This window comes from Microtus oregoni, unplaced genomic scaffold (genome assembly GCF_018167655.1).
Source record: "Microtus oregoni isolate MIOR12 unplaced genomic scaffold, Mior012 000008F_ref0000371, whole genome shotgun sequence".
In the NCBI taxonomy this organism is placed as follows: Eukaryota; Metazoa; Chordata; class Mammalia; order Rodentia; family Cricetidae; genus Microtus; species Microtus oregoni.
In genome coordinates this window covers 36,295,666-36,320,141 of record NW_024543067.1, presented here as the reverse complement: position 1 = coordinate 36,320,141, position 24,476 = coordinate 36,295,666, and the positions used below count along the sequence as shown (strand labels likewise).

Here is a 24,476-nt window from a genome sequence, read left to right as displayed (position 1 = left end):
TCAAGTAATATTTTTAAAATTGGCACACTTCATTTTAATTTTTGCCTCATTATTTTCTTAATGCAAGGAAGATATAAAATCATTGTATAAGATATTTTGTGTCTTAATATACAGCACTGTGACATATCATCCGTTTTTAAGTAAGTATTGCAAGGATATTCCAAAACATAGTTTTATATATGAGGCACCTATATTATAATTTGTAATTTACTAACGACATGAAGCTGTTCAAAATAGGATAAAAATAATGTTTGAAAATGAAGTAAAGATAGAGAAGCCTTGATTTATAATCTCAAATTCAAGTGTAAAATCACAAACCTTAGAACTTTGTGTGTATAGAAGACCAAAAACTTAACAATAGAGATGAACAATATTATCACTTCTCCCATAAATTTAATGAAATATATAGCAATTAAATTAACATAACCTACAGTTAGCCACAAGATTTACCAATCTGAGGCTGATGAGTGGGCTCAGCAGGTAAAGGTGCTTGCTGTAAAGATTGAGATCCATAGTTTGAACCCTTGAATCTACATGGGCTAAAGAGTGAGTCAACACCCAAAGATATCCTTTAACCTCCACACGCACACCATGGCAAGGATATACCTACATTCATACACAGACGTTCATACATGCACACACTCACAAACATGAATAACTAATATATTTTTTAAAAAAGAATAATCAAACTGATTAGAGAAAAATAATTTAAATAAAACTTATAAAATGTTTTAATAACCATTAAAGTATACCAAATAATTATAATTTTTTGGTAAGCATGCTATGCATCATGATTAAAATAGTTTTATTATCATCTATCACTAACCAATAAATTAAAGCATATTACTATATAATATTTGACATTGCTAAAACAACACATATGTACATCTAATAATATGAAGAATATATATGCTCCATTCCCAGACAGAAAAATGAAACAGAATTTGGTACTCATTATTCTCCTGAGTCTTTAAAATATATATTCAGAATATATATTCATATATTCACATGTATGTGTCTGTGTGTATGATTTTATACAGAACTACATATAAAATAATAATATTACATAATTCTAAATTGATGTAATTAATTTGTTTTATGTGGTATTCTATGTTGTGCATTTTCAAAATTATAGAATAATATTTAAAAACACAAATAAGAGTTTTACTTCAGTATCAGCCTTAATATGCTCATTATTGTCAATACACATACGCAAAAAGTCAAAAAAGAACTGTTCTGCAAATAGATGCTTTATAATAGTGAGCCAAATATTATCTAACCTACATATACACTATTGCAATTTTTGCTTTGTCCAATACACTATAAAAATGATTGAGAATTATAGAACACTCTTTAAAAGAACCAAGAGTAGACTGCTCTTTAGAATGGTTTTAAGACCAGGGTAAGATATTAGCAAAAGGAAAATTTCTCAAATAAATGTACGTTGCAGAGCATAAATGGAGTTTTTCAAGTTACTTGGGCACTAGCATAAAGGAATGACATACAGTTCTTCTTGAACTTACAAACACATAAGAGAAATTGTTCTTTCTGTGAAAAGGGCACTTTTCCTTCTTTGAAGAAATAAATGATTCTCAAAGCAAATGTTGGTGTAGTGCATACTTAAATGGGAAAGACAGTCAAATGATGATTACAGCTTGATTAAGTATGGTGTTGGTGGCCCATGGGACTTTGCTTTACAAAAGTCCCAATTAAGTGGAGCCCATTTGACTCTCAGATGGCTACAGGACAGCACAGGTCCTTAGAGACATAACATCTGTAAGGAAGAAAGTTTCTTTGCTGATTAACACACAAAAAGAGGACCTTACCTTTCCATCATCTGATTTTTTTTTACCATAGTTATGGATAGTATCTTGCATATCTTACCCTATCTTTATCCTATCATTCAAGGAAAGTTTTTTTTTTCCACTATATCCTAAACATCAATGTGGAAAGCTGTGGTAGTATTATTAAGACTGTAAGCTTGGAAGGAGGAATAGGAAAATGAATAATTATATTCACAAAATGTGAATGAGATAGTTAAAATATATCTTTTTATGTGTGACTTACTAAAATAAATTAAAAAGAAACCATTAAATACACAAATGAGAAGGTAAAATACAGTCTAATGAAACACATAAAAACTGTGACAAATTAATTTGTGCCATCTATGTTACATTCAAAAATTTCTAAAGTATAATCAATAATTAAATGAAAATGGACACTTTCTTCTTTGTATCTGATTTATCAGTGATTACTCAGCTTAAAAATCAATGTACAATTATTCTGTAACATTCAATATTCTTCAACTACAAAATAGTAAGCTAGTAAATATAGGGGGTCATATAATGTGTGTATATGTGTTTGTGTGTGTAAGTCCATAAACACCATAAGAAAAGGTTAAAAAATTAAAAGTAGCACCTTTGCCAAGGAAGCAAGCAGTGCTAACTACATATCTTATCCTTTCCCTCCATTCCTCAAGTTCTAATTCCCTAATCTCATCAGTAGTTCTGCAGCAGAACACTTGCAGCAGCTCCTCCACATTCCGTCCCTGGTAGATGGCATAGATCAAACCCTCTCCAAATCTTTTCCCATTCAAAGCTTTCTCCCGCCTCTAATTCCATCAGGCATTCCCTGGGAACCAGCAAGCCACATTGGGCAGGAAAGCAGGACGGTTACCCCAGTCTCATCTCCAGTTGTTACCACACATCTGCTGCAGCCTTTCTTACTTCCTAACACATACACACCATATCCCACAGATATTCCCCTTAAACTTTTACCCCCAACTCATTGTTTTATTCCATTCCCCCAAGCCCAGTAGGTATTCCCTGAGGACCCACTTCCACACTGGGAAAGGAAGAAGGTAGGCTAACTGCAGGTCTTCACATACCTCAGGATTCCTCCATGTCCAGACCCAGCTCTAGCAGAAATTCTCTTGTGACTTATCCTTACTCTCTGCCCCTGTTCCAAGGAAACTGACTAAGCATAATCATGGGGAATAGCATGTTTTCCTCACTCTCCTGAAGCCACACTACCATCATCATCCCATACCCATTTCTAAGACTCTGGTCCCAATACACAGAAATATATTTTATTAGGAACCACCAGTGCCCATACCTATCAGAATCCAAAAAGATTTTACTAAAGGCAACACATTTCCACCACATACTCCTGAGAACCCAAGATGATGCAGAAACCAAAGAAGACAATACACACTGAGACCAGATATTAGCACTTAGAATAACATTCTTCCCAACCCCAGATGTGTAGACACCAGTGAAGAAACATAATCAATGACAGCTATGACAATATGTCTTTAATATAGCCCAGCATCTCTAACACAGTAGGGCATGAATATACCCGAATAGTTAAAGCACAAATAAAAGACCTATAAAAAAGCATTTATGAATATGATAGACATAATTAAAAAGCAAATGATTTTTTGAAGAAATACATAAAAATACAAACAAATTTTGTAATGAAATGACAAAACCCCATAGTAACTGAGATTAAAAAGAGAATAACTAAAACAAAATAAAAAAACAGAAAAACCTAGAAATAAACAATTTAGAAATTCAAAGAAGAATCTCAGAGGCAAAAAAGGAAATATGATGGAAAAGAAAAATTCAGACATTGAAGAAATTGTAGATGAATTGGATACCTCAGTCGAAGAAAATGCTAATTCTAAAAACTCCTGAAACAAAACACCAATGGAAATCCAGGAAATTATAAAATTACCAAATCTAAGAATAATAGGAACAGAGAAATGAGAAGAAACTCTGGTCAAATATACAGAAAATATTTCAAAAAATTTAAAAGAAAATTTCTCTAATCTAAATTAGTAAATGTTTGCCATGGTACAAGAAGCATACAGAACATGAAATAAACTAAGTCAGAAAATAAAGTCCCCTTTCACATTTAACAATAAAAACACTAAATGTATATAACAAAGTAAAACATTAAAATTAGCAAGAGAAAAATTTCAAGTAACATATAAATGCAGACCAATTTTTACTACACTTGCTTTCTCAATGGAAACCTAAAAAGCCAGAAGATCCTGAAAAGATGTGCTATAGACTCTAAGAGCTAGAAATTCCAGCACAGAGTTCTCTAACCAACAAATCTTCAATCATTACAGAAGGAGAAATTAAGACATCCCTTGATAAAACCAAATATATGAAATTCTTATCTGCAAGTCTATCTCAAAAGAAGGTGCTAGAAAAATAAGTTAAACTAAAGAGATTATCTAAACATACACACACACACACACACACACACACACACACACACACACACACTCACAGAAAATAAATGATCCAAGACCAGAAAGTCAAAAGAAGAAAGCAACACTTCATACCCATACAATCAAATAAACCAAAAAATGAGAGGTCTTGACAAAAAATGATTGTTATTCTCCAGCAACACCAATGGTCTCAATTCTCTAAGAAAAAGAGTAAGAAAGTGACTACAAAACCAGGATCTATACTTCTGCTGTATAACAGACACACATCTTAAAGTCACATTAACATATTAAAAATGGTCTACTGATGATGGACCCTTTCATGAATTACAGATATTAAATATTTTATTATTGTTGCTTGGTTTGTATTAAAATCTCTAACTCTTGATAAGAATACAAAAAAACAGAATCATATGAACCTAATTGTATCACTTTTAAATTTTAAGTATATTTTAAAACTTCATACATGAGTGATATATTTATACTTCTATTCCCACATCTTTTTCCTATAACTCCTCCAATGTCATTCCTTTCTCTCTCAATTCAGAAATTAGTCTTTTAATGTTTTATCATATGTATACACATTTGTACATATGAATAACTACATATATACATATACATACATACATATGTACACACAAAACAGCAGCCTACAGAATGAGAAAAAACCTTCTCCAACCCCACATCAGACAGAGGTCTGATCTCCAAAATATACAAATAACTCAAGAAATTGGCCATCAAAAGAACAAATAATCCATTAAAAAAATGGAGTACAGACCTAAACAGAGAACTTAAAACAGAGGAATCTAAAATGGCTAAAAGACACTTTTAAAAGTGCTCAACATCCTTCACCGTCAGAGAAATGTAAATCAAGACAATTCTCAGATTCCCTCTTACAACTGTAAAAATGGGCAAGATCAAAAACACTGATGACAACTTATGCTGGAAAGAAAATTGGATAAAGAGAACACTCCTGTGTTGTTGGTGGGAGTGAAAATTGGTATAGCCCCTTTAGATATCAGTATGGTGATTTCTTAGAAAATTAGGAAATATCCTTCCTCAAGACCCAATGATACCACTTTTGAGTATATACACAAAGGATGCTCAATTGTACTTCAAGGACATGTGATCAACTATGTTCATAGCAGCATTGTTTGTCATAGTCAGAAACTGGAAAAAACATAAATGTCCCTTGACCAAAGATTGGATAAAGAAAATATGGTATATTTACACAATGGAGTACACAACAGAAAAATAATGGTATCTTGAAATTTTCAGGAAAATGGATGGAGCTAGAAAACATCATATTGAGTGAGATAACCCAGACCCAGAAAGACAAATATCATATATAATCATTCATAAGTCACTTTTAGACATACAGCAAAAAAAAAAAACAGCCTAAAATTCAAAATACCAGAGAAACTAGACAACAAGGACAACTATAAGGATCTAATAATCTACATGGGAAGTAGAAAAAGACAAGTTCTTCTGAGTAAATTGAAAGCATGGGGACCATGGGAAAGGGTTGAAGGGTAGCATAGAGGAGGGGGAAAAAGGAAGGGAGAAAAGCAGAAAAATATATAACTCAATCAAAGCAATAAAAAAATAAATTTGAAGCAAGAAAAAAAGAAATAAGAGTGTTACTAACATTCTGACTTATGTGGCTGTGATGGTCTTGAAGGATAGAATCAGTGTTTGAACTAAAGTAGGCAAGAAGATGTATAATAAAACCACTTTATCCCACCTTGAGAAAAAAGCTATATGACTTGAAGCATGATAGAGACATCGTTCTCTGATGGACTAGCTCGCATGAGTCATTATGGATACTGATTATTTTGGATTAAAGTTATTGTAATGTTAATTAGTGGAGTACATCAGATGAAAGAGAGGATATAAAAAAAGTAGTAGTGATTGATGCTCAGTTTATTGGGCCAGATAGGGTTAGGTTCTGTGAAAGTTATGAGATTGAGTTAAATTGGTTTGGACTCACATAGAAATTTCATGACTTTACTGAGGCTTATGATTGGACATAAGATTTATGAGGTAGAAAAGGACTATTCAATAGTGGTATGGACTATTGGCATGAAAATTTTGATTCTTAAGGATGAAAACAATCTAATGGGTATGAAACATAAGCAAAGAGGAAGCACCATCAAAGACTTTTATATCAGTCCTCCATCATCACCACATCAGCCATCACCAAAGAGCAAAAACAAATTTAAGAAGATGTAGGAAATGGAGACTTTGATCAGTATATTGAATAAGGCATACAAGAATAGGCATTTTTGTTTAATTCCTTATTGTAGACAAAATTCAGTTATTAGACTTTGGACTGCAGTTCTGTTCTTCACATATTTTTTTATTTTGAGGAATATTCTATTTCTAATTTCTTTAGAAATTTTATCATGAAGAATGTTTAACTTTATCAAATGACTTTTCTGTATCAGTTGGGATAATGATATGATTTATTTTCTTATTTAGATGGTGTATTATATTTGTTGATTTGCAAATGTTAAGTAAACCTTGAATCTCTGGGATAAATCTCACTTGGTCACCATGCTTAATCCTTTTATTTGAATTTATGATTTCATAATTTTATACATGTGCCTATTTTATCTTGATCATATATGGCTCTAAACCTTTTGTTTCCTGTGACCTTCTATCCCATCTCAGTATTAACTTTGTCTTCCTTTTATAAGATTTACTAATGAATTTTATACCTAATTGGAGAGAGAATTGTTAATATAATCATCAAAACATATTGTATATTGATATACACATATAAATTCTGAGCTCATTAATACTGAAAAGTTCAAAGTGAATTCAAGTATGGAATATCATCATCTCTACCTGTGAAAGTATAGATGAGTTGTAGACAAATTTCATGATTTATACACACATCTTTATTCCACTGTTTTAAATTTTATTGAAACATTTGATTCTTCAATTATATATAATGATCTGGAAAATTAAAATGCATTTGCCTTTAAGAAAAAGTAATTATTTTTTGACAGTACTAAAAATTAGGTAAGTGATTTTTAAAAACATACAGTTATAATCTTGTCTGTATTTTAAATAACGAACATGTAGAGCTTTCTTTCTAATTTAAAAATCTCTAATTATTGTTCAGTAAACTATAATAAAATATATTTCCAGTGTTAATAATCAAAATATGCAGATACAATAAATAGAACTGAATATAGTATTCATACCCATGGGATCTGATAATCAATGAGGACATATTTTAACTTTTGAGTGTAGATCCAATGTCTACTTGCTCTCTTGAGGTTAGAGTAATAGCAGGAAACTGAATCTAATGGGAATCTTTGGGCATTGACCCCCATGAGATACATACATTATCAGAGTCAGCCTGAAACCACATAATTAGTGGACTTTGGTTGTTAAACCTCTGCATTGAAGCTTAAAGGTGCCCTTGATTCTAAATAAATGGTGGAGTAAGTTGATATTTCTACTTGTCCTGAAAACAAACCCTGTGCAGCATCCATGTGTGATTCTGGACTTCAGCGTTAGTGAAGATAGCCAGAGATCTCAGTTTTCCTCAGTCAATGATTTGCAAATGAAAGTGGGTCTTTTCTTACAACTATATTTTGGAAAACATTGAAGAAAGTACACACATCAAATTACAAATTTAGCCCCCTTTAGTCTCTGATCAATTGTTAGTCTCTTGAAAACTTCTCAAATATGTTTATAGTGACATGCACCTTGTCTACATTATTATAGGCCTAAAATGTATATTAGAGAAGGATATATTTTTGATGGTGAGAAATATACCTTTCTTCCATTTTTACAATTTTTAAAAAAATTATTCTGATGTTTTTTTAAACATTATGGTGTAAATAAATAGGGTTTTTATGTGTACCTGAGTTTTCTATGTCTTCCAGAATGGTATGTGCACAATCTACATGGCTGGATAACTGATTATCTCTTCTCTCACTCTTTCAGATGCAGAAGTTGCAAGATCAAATATCAGCATAGCTTATTTCTTCTTATATTTAGAGGTTTGTTTTATTGTACCATTCTGTGTGCATGTGGGGGTTGGTGTTATATTTATTTTCTTATTACAAAGACACAAGCTCAACTGGACTTCAGACATGGCCACATTCTAACTTAATTTCTTTCCCCAGAAATTCTTCCCAAGTATAATCAGATGTTGAGGATTAGCAGGATAATTTTTCACTAAATGGATTCTAAATAGAGCATCAGTCCATGTCTGTGAGTAGCTTCTCTTTTCCTTTATGTTTCTTGAAAACAACTTTTCACAAAATGATTAGACTATCACGTAGTCATATGGTGTATATCTATAAAGAAAATGTTGATGTATAGAAAGCCTCATTATTCTCCTTCAGTTTTTCTCTTTCAATTACTAAATCTTTTGAACAGAAGCATTTTGCTGAAAAACATAAATGCAAACCCTCCCCTCCCTCATGAGTCCAGAAGGACTTACCAATTACATAGACATAAAAGTCATTGACCTTCCACTGGGTTTGCAATTTTGATCTGCACCCCAGACATCCGACGGATCTCATTGATTTTAGCACCCTGACGCCCAATTATGCAGCCAATCAAATTATTTGGAATGGTGAGCTCATGAGAAGTAGTTTGAGCAGATGCATCCAAACAGTCAGCGATTCCAGGTTTTAAATAGTTTGTAAATTTTCAGTTTCTACACACTTTATCATCCACTCATGATTTTTTAATTAAAAGTGTTTTAATTCTTTCTCTGTTCAGCAGTTACGCTGAGATATCCATATTTAGTTTTATAAGCTCCCCCCTTTTCCTTTTTTTGGGGTTTTTTTTTTGGCTCATGAATTTTTGTTTGTCATGGAAATGTATGAGTGGAATATTAATACATTTCAGTTTAGTTCTGTAATGTCAGGAATTTTTCAAAAAAAATTAAAAGATGGACTGGAGCTTTTTCTTTGTGAATAGAAACTGGATGCCACAGTGAAAAAAAAAGTCATTGACATGTTTCAGAGCTGGAAACAATTAAAATAAAGACTACTAAAATGTAGATTTGCATCAATATTTCTCACTATTTTCCATCTCATCCCCTAAGAATTCTTTATATAATTCTGTCATAATTCTTCTATATTGCACAGTATGAGTTAACTGAACAGAAATTGGAAAGACAATTGCACTGAGATGAGGAAAGTGAAACATACATCCTTGCATGCTACATGCATACGCGTGTGCACACACACACACACACACACACACACACACACGATTATAGGTCATGTTTGAAGAAATAGGCTCTTCTTATTTCTAGTTAGTTCTTTAAGTCCCATGCTAGTGATTGAAGATGTGATCTATCAGGTCAATATTGTGACCACCTGACCTGATGTTAACTGTCATGTTTTCTCTCCCTTGCTAAAATGGACTCTTATTATTCAAAAATCTTAAGTTCAAAGTAAATGTTTTCTTCTGTAATTTGCTTTGGTCATGGTGCTTTATTGTAGCCACAGAAACATGATAAAATCCTTTACATTATTTTAGAATATTAGTTGAGTCATATCTGAAAGCAGGAGTGTAGACTTATCATATATTTAAAACAGAATGCTAGGAAATTAGACTTCTTATTTTTTTCTGTATATATAATTTATGTTTATGTAATCAACATAGCGGTCATCAGAATTCATAGCAGGAACATATTCTGTAATTTGATGAGTAGTTAAAAAAAATCTGAGGCATTCCCATATTGGTACAAATTGCTGTAGACACACAGGTTTACTATGCTCTATCTGATATCTTCCTCCTAGGTATGGATGGCATCTCGAGGAAATGGCATGCTTTATTTTTTGTAATAAAATCATTTGCCACTATATTTACAAATATTTCAACATTCATTGAAGAGAACTGAAGTGTAGGAACATCACATAAGAGGAATGGAATATAAGTGTATTAGAAGTTGAGCTAGGGCCAGGTGGTAATGAAGCATGTCCTTAAATCCAGCAGCCAGGAGGTAGTGGGATCTCTGTAAGTTTGAGGGCAGCATGGTCTACAGCCTGAGTTTCAGGACAGTGAGGGTTAGTATATAAAGAAATCTTGTCTCCTAAAACCAAAAAAAAAAGAACTACTAATTCAGTTTATATTAATAACGTAGCTTAAAAATATTAAAGCACTGGTTCTCAAGTTTCAAATAAATCAAATTCAGTGACATCATTTACGGAAAATATATTCAATAAGTTATGCCAAGGAATTTATAAAAATTGCATACAAAATGTTTCAATAATTATGATACCCACTATACACTAATGAAACAGTATAATTACCCCCCCCCCCAAAATTAAGATCATTTTTACTTCTTTTTAATGTTATGTTCAGCATCAATATGGAACTTTCAAATCAATCAGATATTTCTGAATTCTTTCTTATTGGGCTTACATATGCTCCAGATATTGAGTCATTTATTTTCACCTTGTTCCTGTCTATATATTTTGTTACAGTATTCGGAAACATTCTTGTTATACTGGCTGTAAGCTCTGACTCTCACCTCCATACTCCTATGTACTTCTTCATTGCTAATCTGTCTTTTACTGACATCTGTATAAGCACAACAATAATCCCAAAGATGCTAGTGAACATCCAAACACAGGACCAAAGTATCAGCTACGCCGGCTGCCTGTCCCAGGTGTGTTTTGTTTTGATTTTTGGTACCTTAGAAAATTGTATCCTTGCTGTGATGGCCTATGACCGCTACTTGGCCATAGGTCATCCCCTGAGTTACACAGTTATCATGAACCCTTTACTCTGTGTATTGCTTATTTTTCTTTCACTGTTGATAAGTATCATGTATGGACTACTGCATAGTCTGATGTTGCTAAATTTGTCTTTCTGCACAGACCATAATATCTTCCACTTCTTTTGTGAACTTGTTCAAGTCATCAAACTTGCTTGCTCTGATACTTTCACCAATACCCTTCTTATATACACAGTTCCTAGTATCATTGGTGGTATTTCTATTGCTGGGATTATTTTCTCTTATATTCAAATTATGTCCTCAATTCTCAAGATCTCATCAGTCCAGGGACGGAATAAAGCCTTTTCTACCTGTGGCTCTCATCTCTCAGTAGTGTCCTTATTCTATGGGACAGCTTTTGGAGTGTATATGAGTTCTGCCATTTCTGAATCTTCTGTTAAAAATGTAGTATTTTCTATGATGTATATTGTGGTGCCTCAAATGCTGAACCCTTTTATATACAGTTTGAGAAACAAAGAAATGAAACAGGCAATGAGACACCTCATCATTTCTGTGGTCTTATCATCTCTATAATTTGAGTTTATACAAACAGTCAGAACGAGAGAAACATTTGTGACAATGATTAGCAAAACCTTTCATCATCAAGTCTTTCAAAAATGACTGGGTCCTGATTTGTTTAAGCATATTATTATGTGGTTCATAAGTATGATATTGGTTTTGAATTTTCATTTATATAGTGTTCTACAAATAATTTTATTTTTTATTCATTTCATTTCTGTGACTTCTCTGAGGCAGAAGCAAATAAGGTGTGTTTTGCTGTTGTTGTTGTTTGTTTTTAATAAAATTTAATTGACATGTTTATGAAAAGTAAAAGTTAATAACATACAGGTAAATAAAAACTTGTACAATATCAACTTTATATTAAAAACTGGATACAGCCACATCCTGTGCTTGATTATGTTTGGTTTGTAACCCACAGAAAGACTATTTTCCACACTAACAGAAATTTCATACTTTCTAAATAATTACTGAAAACATCCCAGGAAAACAGTCTTTATGGAGCTGTATTACCACCCACACTGATTGGTTTATTATTTTTCAATTCATGCTTTGAGTGTCTGCAAATTTTGTCATGATAAATATCTTTGTTATTAAAGTTCATATTATTTATCAAAGAATAGATATATTATATTTTTTTCAAAATTACATTTCTATCATTGGAGTACTATGAATAATGAAAATATTTAAGGGGAAATTTAAGTTGATAAAGGGAGACAGTGGTTGTGGTCAGGGTGTATATGACAGGACAACTGCAAATGAATACTAATAAGACTATCCAAATATGTAAACACCATAATTAAATTTATGTATGTATATTTCAGCAAGAATAAGAGAATAGGAAACAGCTATAAATCTCTTCTTACAAATTAATGACTGCTAGGATAGCTTGAAATTTTTGTATAATTCAAAAACATTTTGATGAGATTAATGATAAATGCAAAGAGTAATGGTTTCAATCTAGCCATCAGACAGTTTTATTGGAGGGTGGTACTGGAAAAAATTATATTAATATTTAATATTTATGGTTTTGGTAACTGGTAGAATAATTAATGTATGGCTATATTACTGTTATCTTCTATATTTCATCTGTATTGGTTTTGTTTAAATTTGAATATAGTTAATAGCATTAATAAAAGACAAAAACTACATATTGAAAGAAATTTTAAACAGTCTGTACTTAAAATCATTAGCTCATATGAAATTAATAATAGAGGAACCTTCCTTCATTAATAAGTATGCAGGATTGTTAAAGTTATGAAGTAAAAGATGTTTTGAATAGAAAAAAACAAAACCACTTCTCTACCAATGAATTGATGATTTAAATCAGATCAATTATCCTGAGTGTATGGAAATCTCTTTATATTGCAAAATCAGTTGCTTTATTTCTCCTTTTCTTTATAAAATGTTTGATGTTAGTGTACAAGATAATGTTATATGACATGTATATACATACATATCAAATATTGAAATTACCACCTCAACTATAATTGAAGTAGAATATCAACAGTGTAATTTTTGTTAAGAAAGTTATTGAAACTATTGGTATGTTACTTAAATATAAGTAAAACTTGAAATTGTATAATCATATTTTTTTCTGCATGGACTATCACTGCTAGACAACATCAGTTACTTTGAAAATATTAAGAAACACACAATAATAACATTCTGTAAGCATTAGTTACATACATTTTAGTAAGTTTAATACAAACATATGCAGAATGTAGTTCTGTATATTTTTTCATCAGCATCAATTTTACAGATATTATGTAATAAAAATGCCTCAATTTAAAGCACCATGATAGCTCCTTAATGCATGAGGTAAATTGTTGAAGGCCATGAGAGTTACAGCAGGTGACAACTCATGTTCAGATGTCAACCCACCAGAAGAATGTTTCTCTGATGGAGGTTAATCCTGTCTGGGAAAATTCTACAGGACCACTGTTTCTGGAAATTCTTGCTCAAGCTTGCAAAAGCAGATTGGTGTATCCCTAATAACTGCTTTGTAGTAGGTAATCTCACATGATGTGTATATGTAATCTCATGATTACATTTTAAATTTATTGGCTCATATATCTGTGGGTAGTCAGGAAGATGATTTTTCATTTAATTGTATATTTTTGATATATAAAAAAAATACTAGGACATGCTTCATAACTAGATTTATTGTTCCATGAGGCTGTAAGACACACAAAAAAACTGCCTTGTTCCTTTTGTTCAGACTAACACAAGAAGTAACAATTTCTCCTCAGTTTAAGACTAATTACACAGAATTAGTTTATTTTTTCCTCAGATCAAGTTCAATCTAGATTAAAGGCCTTTGTAAATAGTTTATAAATTTAAAGCTTTACAGCTGAGGTTATACACAGGAAGTGGTCTCCTGTGCCCATGTGTTGTAGAGTACTTCCCTCTTTCTCTTCTATCAGGTTCAGTGTGTTCGGACTGATATTGAGGACTTCTACCCCTGGACCCAGCAATACCACTCTTGGGAATATACCCAAGAGATGCCCTATCATACAACAAAAGTATATGCTCAACTATGTTCATAGCAGCATTGTTTGTAATAGCCAGAACCTGGAAACAACCTAGATGCCCTTCAATGGAAGAATGGATGAAGAAAGTATGGAATATATACATATTAGAGAACTACTCAGCAGTAAAAAAAAAAAACAATGACTTCTTGGATTTTGCATGCAAATGGACGGAAATAGAAAACAGAATCCCGAGTGAGGTAAGCCAGACCCCAAAAGAGGAACACGGGATGTACTCACTCATATTTGGTTTCTAGCCATAAATAAAGGACATTGAGCCTATAATTCGTGATCCTAGAGAAGCTAAATAAGAAGGTGAACCCAAAGAAAAACATATAGGCATCCTCCTGGATATTAACCTTTATCAGGCGATGGAAGGAGACAGAGACAGAGTCCCACATTGGAGCATCGGACAACAACCCCAAGGTCTAAATCAGGAGCAGAAGGAGAGAGAGCACGAGCAAGGAACTCAGGACCGCAAGGGGTGCACCCACACACTGAGACAATGGGGATGTTCTTTCGGGAACTCACCAAGGCCAGCTGGCCTGGGTCTGAAAAAGCATGGGATAAAACCGGACTCGATGAACATAGTAGACAATGAGGACTGCTGAGAAGTCAAGAACAATGACACTGGGCTTTGATCTGCATGTACTGGCTCTGTGGGAGCCTAGGCTGTTTGGATGCTCACCTTACTAGACCTGGAAGGAGGTGGGAGGTCCTTGGACTCCCCACAGGGCAGGGAACCCAGTCTGCTCTTTGGGCTGATGAAAGAGGGGGAGTTGATTGGGGGAGGGGGAGGGATATGGGAGGCAGTGGAGGGGAAGAGACAGAAATCTTTAATAAATAAATAAATAAAAACATTTTTTAAAAAAGAAAATATAAGGTTATAAGACCTAAAAAAAAAAAAAAAAAGCTTTACACCTATGTACAAGGTCAGAGTCGCAGGTGTCTAGCTAAGGTAACTACACGAAGCACCACAAGAAAAGCATGCCAATTCTTCACTTGCCAAGTTTAGCTAACAAAAGACCTATGTCTCAAAGTTTGTCACTGGGCACAGTTCCATTGGAGTCTGATCACATCTTTACTCCTAAAACCTTATGTTTCCATGGTAAATGATTCAGCTCCTCATTGCTTACTTGAGAAACGTGCTTTTGACTAATGAGAGGTAACTTTTAAAATTTTTATTGCTTCAAGCCTTCTCCAAAAGAAAAAGTTAGAATAGAGGAGGAGACACTAGTAACAATTAGAATTAGAACAGGAGAATTAGAATAGAGACATAAGAATAAATAAACATTATGCAAGCAGTATTAATATGAGGTCATTCTGTAACCTCTCAGACTAGAAATCTTCTAAGTTCCCTTTGTGTTCCCTTAGCTTCATTGTGATAACTGACATGAACCCTGGGAGGAAGCCAGCAGAGCTGGACTCTGCAGGCTATTGAAAGTAATGTGTCTATATGGATAATAGGACACATACACACACACTCACACATAATTATGAAAAAAAAACCTGATGATAAAGTTTAGGTCCACTTCCTTCTATAACAAGCACTTTACCAGATGAGGTGGTTTCCCATTCCCTATGGCTTATGATTATTTTTGTGGCTATTTGTTACTTTCTGTAGTACACATAGCAAAATTCCCCCCATGTTTTTATCATGCAAAATCTTTATGTTTTCACTGTGAATGCCCTGCTCCATAATATAGTGTTACAGAAGCCATCCTTACCTAACAACAGCCATATTTGTGAGATGTGATTGAGGAACAGTTGATATTACAAGAAACTCTCTGATTCTGTAATTCAAATCTTTCTGCCACTACATCTTCAATGTTCCTTGTATTCAGAAGTGTTTTTGTATTGGAACTTGGGTCCTCAACTCTTCATTTTTATTTATTGTGGCTTTTTTCAGTGGTTTCTATTACAAAGAATAGTTTCCTTGATAAGGGGTGAGGAGAACATGTAACACAGGATATGAAGAAATATTCACATTAGGCATTATCTGGCTTAGTAAAGTAGTGCTTGCAGATCCTCCTTCAATGTCTACATGACTGCACTATTTTACTAGGTTTCCAGCAGGAAGCATTGTTTTCCTCTTGCTGAAAGGTCTTAAGGCAATTAGAAACTTGTTGTTTACTGAAAAAATTTACATGACACTGCTACACCTTGATTATCATACCATGCTGGTCACCAATGTGTTTTATAGGCATCAAAGCAGGGTATGACTCTTAATTGCCTATCTCCTCTGGAATATTACATGACAGCCTTGGTTACAATGAAGAACAGTCCTCAGAAAAGGGGCATTCAGATAATTTCCACCCTAGAAATCTTTGAGACCTGTTTCTGCAATAAAAAATGTTTTAAGGAATAGGAATTTGTCTTCCACATTTAGGGGTAGCCAAGTGAAAGAGCAATAAAAAGTGTGCTTGGGGATTCTTTTGGACAGACCTGGCAAACAATTTATTTATTTTTGTTTATTTATTAAATTTTTTTATTAAAAATTTCCGCCTCCTCCCTGCCTCCCTTTTCCCTCCCCCTACCCCAACTCCCCACGCCCCACTCCCCTCCCCCGACCTTTCCAGTCCAAAAAGCAGTCAGGGTTCCCTGCCCAGTGGGCAATCCAAGGTCCTCCCCGCTCCATCCAGATCTAGGAAGGTGAGCATCCAAACCAGCTAGGCTCCCACAAAGCCAGTACATGCAGTAGGGTCAAAACTCAGTGCCATTGTCCTTGGCGTCTCATCAGCCCTCATTGTTCGCTATGTTCAGAGAATCCAGTTTTATCCCATGCTTATTCAGTCCCAGTCCAGCTGGCTTTGGTGAGCTTCCAATATATAAGCCTCATTGTCTCAGTGGGTGAGTGCACCCCTCGTGGTCCCGACTTCTTTGCTCATGTTCTCCCTCCTTCTGCTCCTCATTGGGACCTTGGGAGCTCAGTCCAGTGCTCCAGTGTGGGTCTCTGTCTCTATCTCCATCCATCGCCGGATGAAGGTTCTATGGTGATATGCAAGATATTCATCAGTATGGCTATAGGATAGGGTCATTTCAGGTTCCCTATTTTCAGCTGCCCAAGGAGCTAACTGAGGACATCGCCCTGGGCACCTGGGAGCCCCTCTAGGTTCAAATCTCTAGCCAACCCTAAGATGGCTCCCTTAATTAAGTTATGTGAATCCCTGCTCCTCTATCCAACCTTCCTTTCTCCCAATCATCCCGTTTCCCCAAGTTCCCCCCATTCTCCCCTTCTTACTTTTCTCTCCCCATCTACCCTTACCCCCGTCCCATCCCACCCCCAAGTTCCCAATTTTTTGCCCGGCAATCTTGTCTACTTCCCATACCCAGGATAACAACTATATGTTTTTCTTTGAGTTCACCTTCTTATTTAGCTTCTTTAGGATCACAGATTATAGACTCAATGACCATAATTAGTGGCTAGAAACCAATTGTGAGTGAGTACATCCCATGTTCCTCTTTTTGGGTCTGGGAAACCTCACTCAAGATAGTGTTTTCTTTTTTATCTTTTTTTTCTTTTTTTTATTGAGAAAAGGAGAAAAAAAATAAAAATAAAAAAAAACAAGTTTCCACCTCCTCCCAGCCTCCCATTTCCCTCCCCCTCCTCCCAAACTTCTCCCCCTCCTCCTGCCCTTCTCCCCCTCCCCCCACTCCTCTCCCCCTCCCTCTCCAGTCCAAAGAGCAGTCAGGGTTCCCTGCTCTGTGGTAAGTCCTAGGTCCTCCCTCCTCCATCCATATCTAGAAAGGTGAACATCCAAACTGGCTAGGCTCCCACAAAGCCAGCACATTAAGTAGGATCAAAACCCCGTGCCATTGTCCTTGGCGTCTCATCAGCCCTCATTGTTTGCCATGTTCAGAGAGTCCAGTTTTATCCCATGCTTTTTCAGTCATAGTCCAGCTGGCCTTGGTGAGCTCCCAGTAGATCAGCTCCACTGTCTCAGTGGGTGGGTGCACCCCTCGTGGTCCCGACTTCTTTGCTCATGTTCTCCCTCCTTCTGCTCCTCATTGGGACCTTGGGAGCTCAGTCCAGTGCTCCAGTGTAGGTCTCTGTCTCTATCTCCATCCATCACCAGATGAAGGTTCTATGGTGATATGCAAGATATTCGTCAGAATTGCTCTAGGATAGGGTCAATTCAGGTTCCCTATCCTCAGCTGCCCAAGGAACTAACTGGGGACCTCAGCTTGGGCACCTGGGAGCCCCTCTAGGGTCAAGTCTCTTGCCCACCCTAAAGTGGCTCCCTTAACTAAGAATTGTGGTTGCGTGCTCCCCTATCCAACCTTCCTTTATCCCAATCTTCCTGTTTCCCCAAGTCCCCCCCTTCTTCCCTTCTACCTTTTCTCTCCCCATCTCCCCTTACCCCCATCCCACCCCACCCCCAAGATCCCAAATTTCTCCCCGGCAATTTTGTCTACTTCCCTTAGCCAAGAGGATAACTATATGTTTTTCCTTATGCCCTTCAATGGAAGAATGGATGATGAAAGTATGGAATATATACACACTAGAGTACTATGCTGCAGTAAAAAACAATGACTTCTCGAATCTTGCATGCAAATGGATGGAAATAGAAAACACTATCCTGAGTGAGGTATCCCAGACCCAAAAAGATGAACATGGGATGTACTCACTCATAATTGGTTTCTAGCCATAAATAAGGGTCACGGAGTCTACAATAGGTGAACCTAAAGATAGTATTTTCTATTTCCATCCATTTGCATGCAAAATTCGAGAAGTCATTGTTTTTTACCGCTGAGTAGTACTCTAATGTATATATATTCCATACTTTCTTTATCCATTTTTCTATTGAAGGACATCTAGGTTGTTTCCAGTTTCTGGCTATACAAATAATGCTGCTATGAACATAGTTGAGCATATACTTTTGTAGTATGATAGGGCATCTCTTGGGTATATTCCCAAGAGTGGTATTGCTGGGTCCAGGGGTAGGTTGATCCCGAATTTCCTGAGAAACCGCCACAATGCTTTCCAGAGTGGTTGCACCAGTTTGCATTCCCACCAGCAATGGATGAGTGTTCCCCTTACTCCCCATCCTCTCCAGAAAAGGCTATCCTTGGTGATTTTAGCCATTCTGACAGGTATAAGATGGTATCTCAAAGTTGTTTTGATTTGCATTTCCCTGATCACTAAGGAGGTTGAGCATGACCTTAAGTGTCTTTTGGCCATTTGAACTTCTTCTCTTGAGAATTCTCTGTTCAGTTCAGTGCCCCATTTTTTTAATTGGGTTAATTAGAGTTTTAATGTCTAGTTTCTTGAGTTCTTTATATATTTTGGAGATCGGACCTTTGTCTGTTGTGGGGTTGGTGAAGATCTTCTCCCAGTCAGTGGGTCTGGCAAATAATTTAAAAGAGGGCTTCTCATGTCCATTACTGAGGTTTTTGTTAGGTGTTCTTTATATTTTGGACAAACCATTATCAGGCCAAATCTGAACAGTTCATTAAACTCTATAAGTTTAGTACAGAATTATTTGTATTACTGATTTTTAGATAAATGACTTCATTCATTAGAGTTTTTTCAGATACTTTTATTGTTAATCCACCCACATTTCTCCTTCTGTAGATACCTCTCTCCCTCAAAACTGAAAAGGTTGTTATTTTTCTCTTTTATTGCTGCCCAAACCTCCTGTTTTGGCAATGAATCTGTTATACTTCATGGTTTCTACAGCCACCCCATGCTATGTATGCAAATCTGAAGATTTGGAGCCACAGCCTCCAATAGAAGAGAATACATGATTTTTTTTTATCTGAGTCTGGGTTATCTCTCTCAATAAGATATTTTCTATTTCTATCTATTTATCTACCAAGTTCATATCACTTTTTTCTTTAGAGCTGAATCATGTATTTACATCATATATATGTAGATGTATACATATACATTTATTCACACACTAAAACATTTTTGTTGATTGAAGGATATTAAGGTTGTTTCCATTTTCTAGCTGTTGTGATTTGACTGAGAATGCCCCCCCATATACTCATTTTGTCTGAAATGCTTTTTCCATAGGCAATTAAGCTATTTGTGAATAATAAGGACGGATTGCATTTTTTGAGTAGTTGTGGCCTTTTTTCAGGAGGTATGTCACTAGAGTTGGGCTTTGGGGTGTCAAAATTCTATGCCAGGATGATTCTAGTTCTTTTACTGTTGCATGTTTTTGCATGAGATGTAAGATCTCAACTACTTCTCCAACACCATGTATGTCTGCCTGCCACCATTTTCCCACCATGACAATTATAAACTAAACTTCTGAAACTGTAAGCCCCCAATTAAATATCATCTTTTAAAAATTTATTTGATCATGATATATATATTGTGAATATATATATTCACAATAATGGCCTCTAGAAGGGCGGGTTACCTCCTCTTGCTGCTGCTGCTGCACTGACAAGGTCCCTGTTGGCTGGTCTTGTGAATACAATAAACCTTGCTTTTGCATTTCAATGAGTTGGTCTCCCTGGTGGTCGTTTGGGGGAACCCCAGCCTGGGAATAACAGCACTACATTCCCTAGTACATGAAAGCACATTGGATTTTATCAAAGTTTTTTTCCTCCATATACTGAAATGATCATGCGTTTTTTGCTTTTAAGTTCATTTGCATGGCTTATCACATTAATTGACTTGCATATATGAATCATCCCTGCATTTCAGGGAAAAGGCCAGAGTTTTCACAGTACATAATCTTTTTTATGTATGCATTGATTTTATTGCCAGGTATTTTATAGAATTTTTTTAGCCTATGTTCCTCAGAGATACCAGCTTGTGATTTTTTTCATTGTGTTATCATTTGGTTTGGGTATTTCAGTAAAAGTGGTTTTATGGAAAGAATTTGAGAGTGCTACTTCTGTTTCTTTCTTTCTTTCTTTCTTTCTTTCTTTCTTTTTTTGAGTGCTTTGAAAATGACTGGCCAAAGATCTTCATGAAGGATGGCAAAATTCTACAGATTCTAAAAGTATTCTCTTATAATAGTCCAAATTTCTATGGTGTCTTTTGTAATGTAGGCTGTTATGTGCCATGTAATGAGATCAGGCTTGATTCAGGCAGAGGACAGGTGAAGTCTAATTACAGAGTAATGTTTTTAAGGGCAGTAGAGAAGGGATCTGTGGAAGCCTGCAAGTATGCTTGGTCCTTGTAAGAAGGCTGGATTCTGGCAGAATCTAGAGTCTTGTTGCAGCACAGAAAAGTTTGGTTATATTATGCTTGGGCATAATATTTACTATACATATTTACTATACATAACCTCTGTATTAGATTTACTTATGACCCGCATATATTTAATGACTTCATGTTCCATGTAATGTTGATTATCTTAGGTGATAATGAATTTTCAGTGTTTGAGCATCATAAAATTGAGATGAGAAATTTCTCTTATGTTATTTATTTTGTTCATAAATATTTCCACTCATTTCATTGTAAACTGATAAATCATAGGAGATTCCAAGAACACCAGGGTGCATTTTAATCATTGAGTTGAATTTTATATTAAAACTGAATTATTTGTTATATAACTTGATGTTATAATCTTTAGGCCTGGTCTGTCACCTGGGTACACTGCCCCTTTAGGAAACCAGCCCTGCTTCCTTTCTCCCTTCTCTCACATCCTTCCCATTCCCTCTTCTCTCCTTCACTTTCCCTCTCCATAATGGTTTGTTTCAGACAAACCTCATGGTTTAAGAGAATTATTACTTTTTTCTTCATGATGAAACATGCTTAGGTAAAGAAGTAAATAAATATACCTTTTCTCAAACTCCTTAAATACATCAATAACGAATAATTTTTTCAAATTCACATATATTTAACACTGCTTGTAAAGTTCGGATATGTTTGTTTGTCATTTACTCATTTATTATTAAGGTTATATGTGAAAATTGCTTACATGCTTAGTTTAAAATGCTGAACACTGTTAGTGAATATTAGCCGTTTAAAAAGGAGTTATAAGAGATCCATTAGCATAAACTGTTTGAGTAATATAAGTAGAAAAAGTAATTTTCTACCCTACTGAAAGAGGATTCATGAACTCATGATAAACATCAGCCTAAATTTCTTTTTTATTTTTTTTAGTAAAAATTTCTGCCTCCTCCCCGCCTCCCATTTCCCTCTCTCCCCCTCCCCACACTCCCCTTCCTCTCCAGTCCAAAGAGTAGTCAGGGTTCCCTGCTCTGTGGGAAGTCCAAGGTCCTCCCCCCTCCATCCAGGTCTAGGAAGGTGAGCATCCAAACAGGCTAGGCTCCCACAAAGCCAGTACATGCAGTAGATCAAAACCCAGTGCCATTGTCCTTGGCTTCTCATCAGCCCTCCTTGTCCGTCTTGTTCAGAGAGTCCAGTTTTATCCCATGCTTTTCTAGTCCCAGTCTAGCTGACCTTGGTGAGCTCCCATTAGGTCAGCCCCACCGTTTCAGTTCCCTGTTTAGAACTGTACCCCATTTTTGATTGATTATTTGATAATTTGGTGTCTAGTTTCTTGAGTTCTTTATATATTTTGCAGATATGTCCTCTCTCCAATATGGAGTTAGTGAAGATCTTTTTCCATTCAGTAGGTTGCCTTATTGTCTTAGTGACTGTGTCCTTAACAGCTTCTAAATTTCAGGAGGTCCCATTTATTAATTGCTTGTCACTGTATCTGTGCTACTGGGTTTCTCTTTAGGAGGTGGTCTCCTTTGCCTATGTGTTCAAGGCTACTTTCTCTTCAGTAAGATTCAGTGTGACTGGATTTATGTTGAGGTATTTGATCTATCTGGACTTAAGTTATATGCAGGGGGATAGATATGGATTTATTCACATTCTTTTACATGTTTTCAACCAGTTATACCAGAAGCATTTGATGAAGATACTTTCTTTAATCCATTGAATACTTTTAGCTACTTTGACAAAAATCAGTGTTCATAGGTGGGTGGATCAATATCATGGTCTTTAATCTTATACCATTGATTCACCTGTTCCATTTTATGCCAAGACTAAACTGTTTTTGTTATTGTAGCTCTAATATAGATCTTGATGTCAGGGATGGTGACACCTCTGGAATTTCCTTTTCGTAAAGTATTGCTTTGGCGATTCTGTTTTTTGTTTGCTTGTTTATTCAAATGACATTGAATATTATTCTTTCAAGGTCTGTTAAGAATTGGTCTGGGATTTTGATGGGAGTTGCATTAAGTGCCGATTTCTTTTGGTAGGATTGCCATTTTTGCTCTGTTGACCCTACCTCTCCAAGAGCATGGGAGATCTTTCCATTTTCTAATATCTTTTTCAATTTCTTTCTTCAAAGACTTAAAAGTTCTTTTATTTATTTATTTTTATTTTTATTTTTTTTTTGGTTTTTCGAGACAGAGTTTCTCTGTGGTTTTGGAGCCTGTCCTGGAACTAGCTCTTGTAGACCAGGCTGGTCTCGAACTCACAGAGATCCGCCTGCCTCTGCCTCCCGAGTGCTGGGATTAAAGGCGTGCGCCACCACCGCCCGGCTTAAAAGTTCTTTTTGAGCATGTCTTCTACTTGTTTGGTTACTATTATCCAAAGATATTTTTGTTATTTTTAACTATGGTAAATGGTGATGTTTCTATGATTTCTTTCTCAGCAGCTTTATCATTTGTATATTAAGAGAGCTACTGAATTTTTTTAGTAGCTTTGTATCCTGCCACATTACTGAGCTGTTTAACAGCTATAGTAGTTCCCTCATCAAAGTTTTGGGGACATATATTTATACTATAATACCATCTGTGAACATCAAAAGTTTCATCTATTCCTTTTCAATTTGTATCCTTTGATCTCCATTTGTTGTCTTATCACTCTAGCTACCACTTAAAGAACTATCCTGAATAGGTAAGGAGAGAGTGGACAGCCTTGTCTTGTTCCTGATTTCAAGGGAATCAGTTTAAATTTCTCTTTATTTAATTTGATATTTTGATGTTGACTGTGAGTTTACTGTCTATTGCTTTTATAATGTTTAGACATATTCCTTGTACTATTGAGCTCTCAAAGACATTTATCATGAAGGTGCGTTGAATTTTGTTGTAGGCTTTTTCAGAATGTAAGGAGATGATGATCTACTTTTTTCTTTCATCTTATTTATATGGTTTATTACATTGATAGATTTTCATATATTGAACTATCCCTGAATCTCTCAGAAGAAGCCAACTTGATCATGATAGATAATTTTTATGATGTGTTTTTGGATTTAGTTTGCCAGTATTTCGTTGAGTATTTTTACGTCTATATTCATGAAGAATATTGGCCTGCAGTTCTCTTTCTTAGTTGCGTCTCTGTGTTAACCAATGTAACTGTCACCACATAAAAAGATTTTGTTATTGTCCCTTTCATTTTTTTGTGTAAAAGTGGTGTTAACACTTTTTTGAAATTTTGTTATAATTCTGTACTCAAACTGTTTTGGCCCTGTTTTTTTTTTTTGGTGGGGGGGGGAGACTTTTG

The 24,476-nt window shown here is 35.2% G+C and overlaps 1 protein-coding gene across 1 annotated transcript; it reads left to right on the top strand.

Moving 5' to 3' along the window:
- The first annotated feature begins 10,589 nt into the window (after positions 1–10,589).
- LOC121451702 (olfactory receptor 7G2-like) lies at positions 10,590–11,531 on the top strand. Its single transcript, XM_041657421.1, has one exon. It carries the CDS (start codon positions 10,590–10,592, stop codon positions 11,529–11,531), a length of 942 nt encoding a protein of 313 aa, XP_041513355.1.
- Positions 11,532–24,476: the final 12,945 nt, after the last annotated feature.

Coding starts and splice junctions, on each gene's coding strand:
- LOC121451702 (XM_041657421.1), top strand. CDS start 10,590: ATGGAACTTTCAAATCAATCAGATATTTCTGAATTCTTTCTTATTGGG.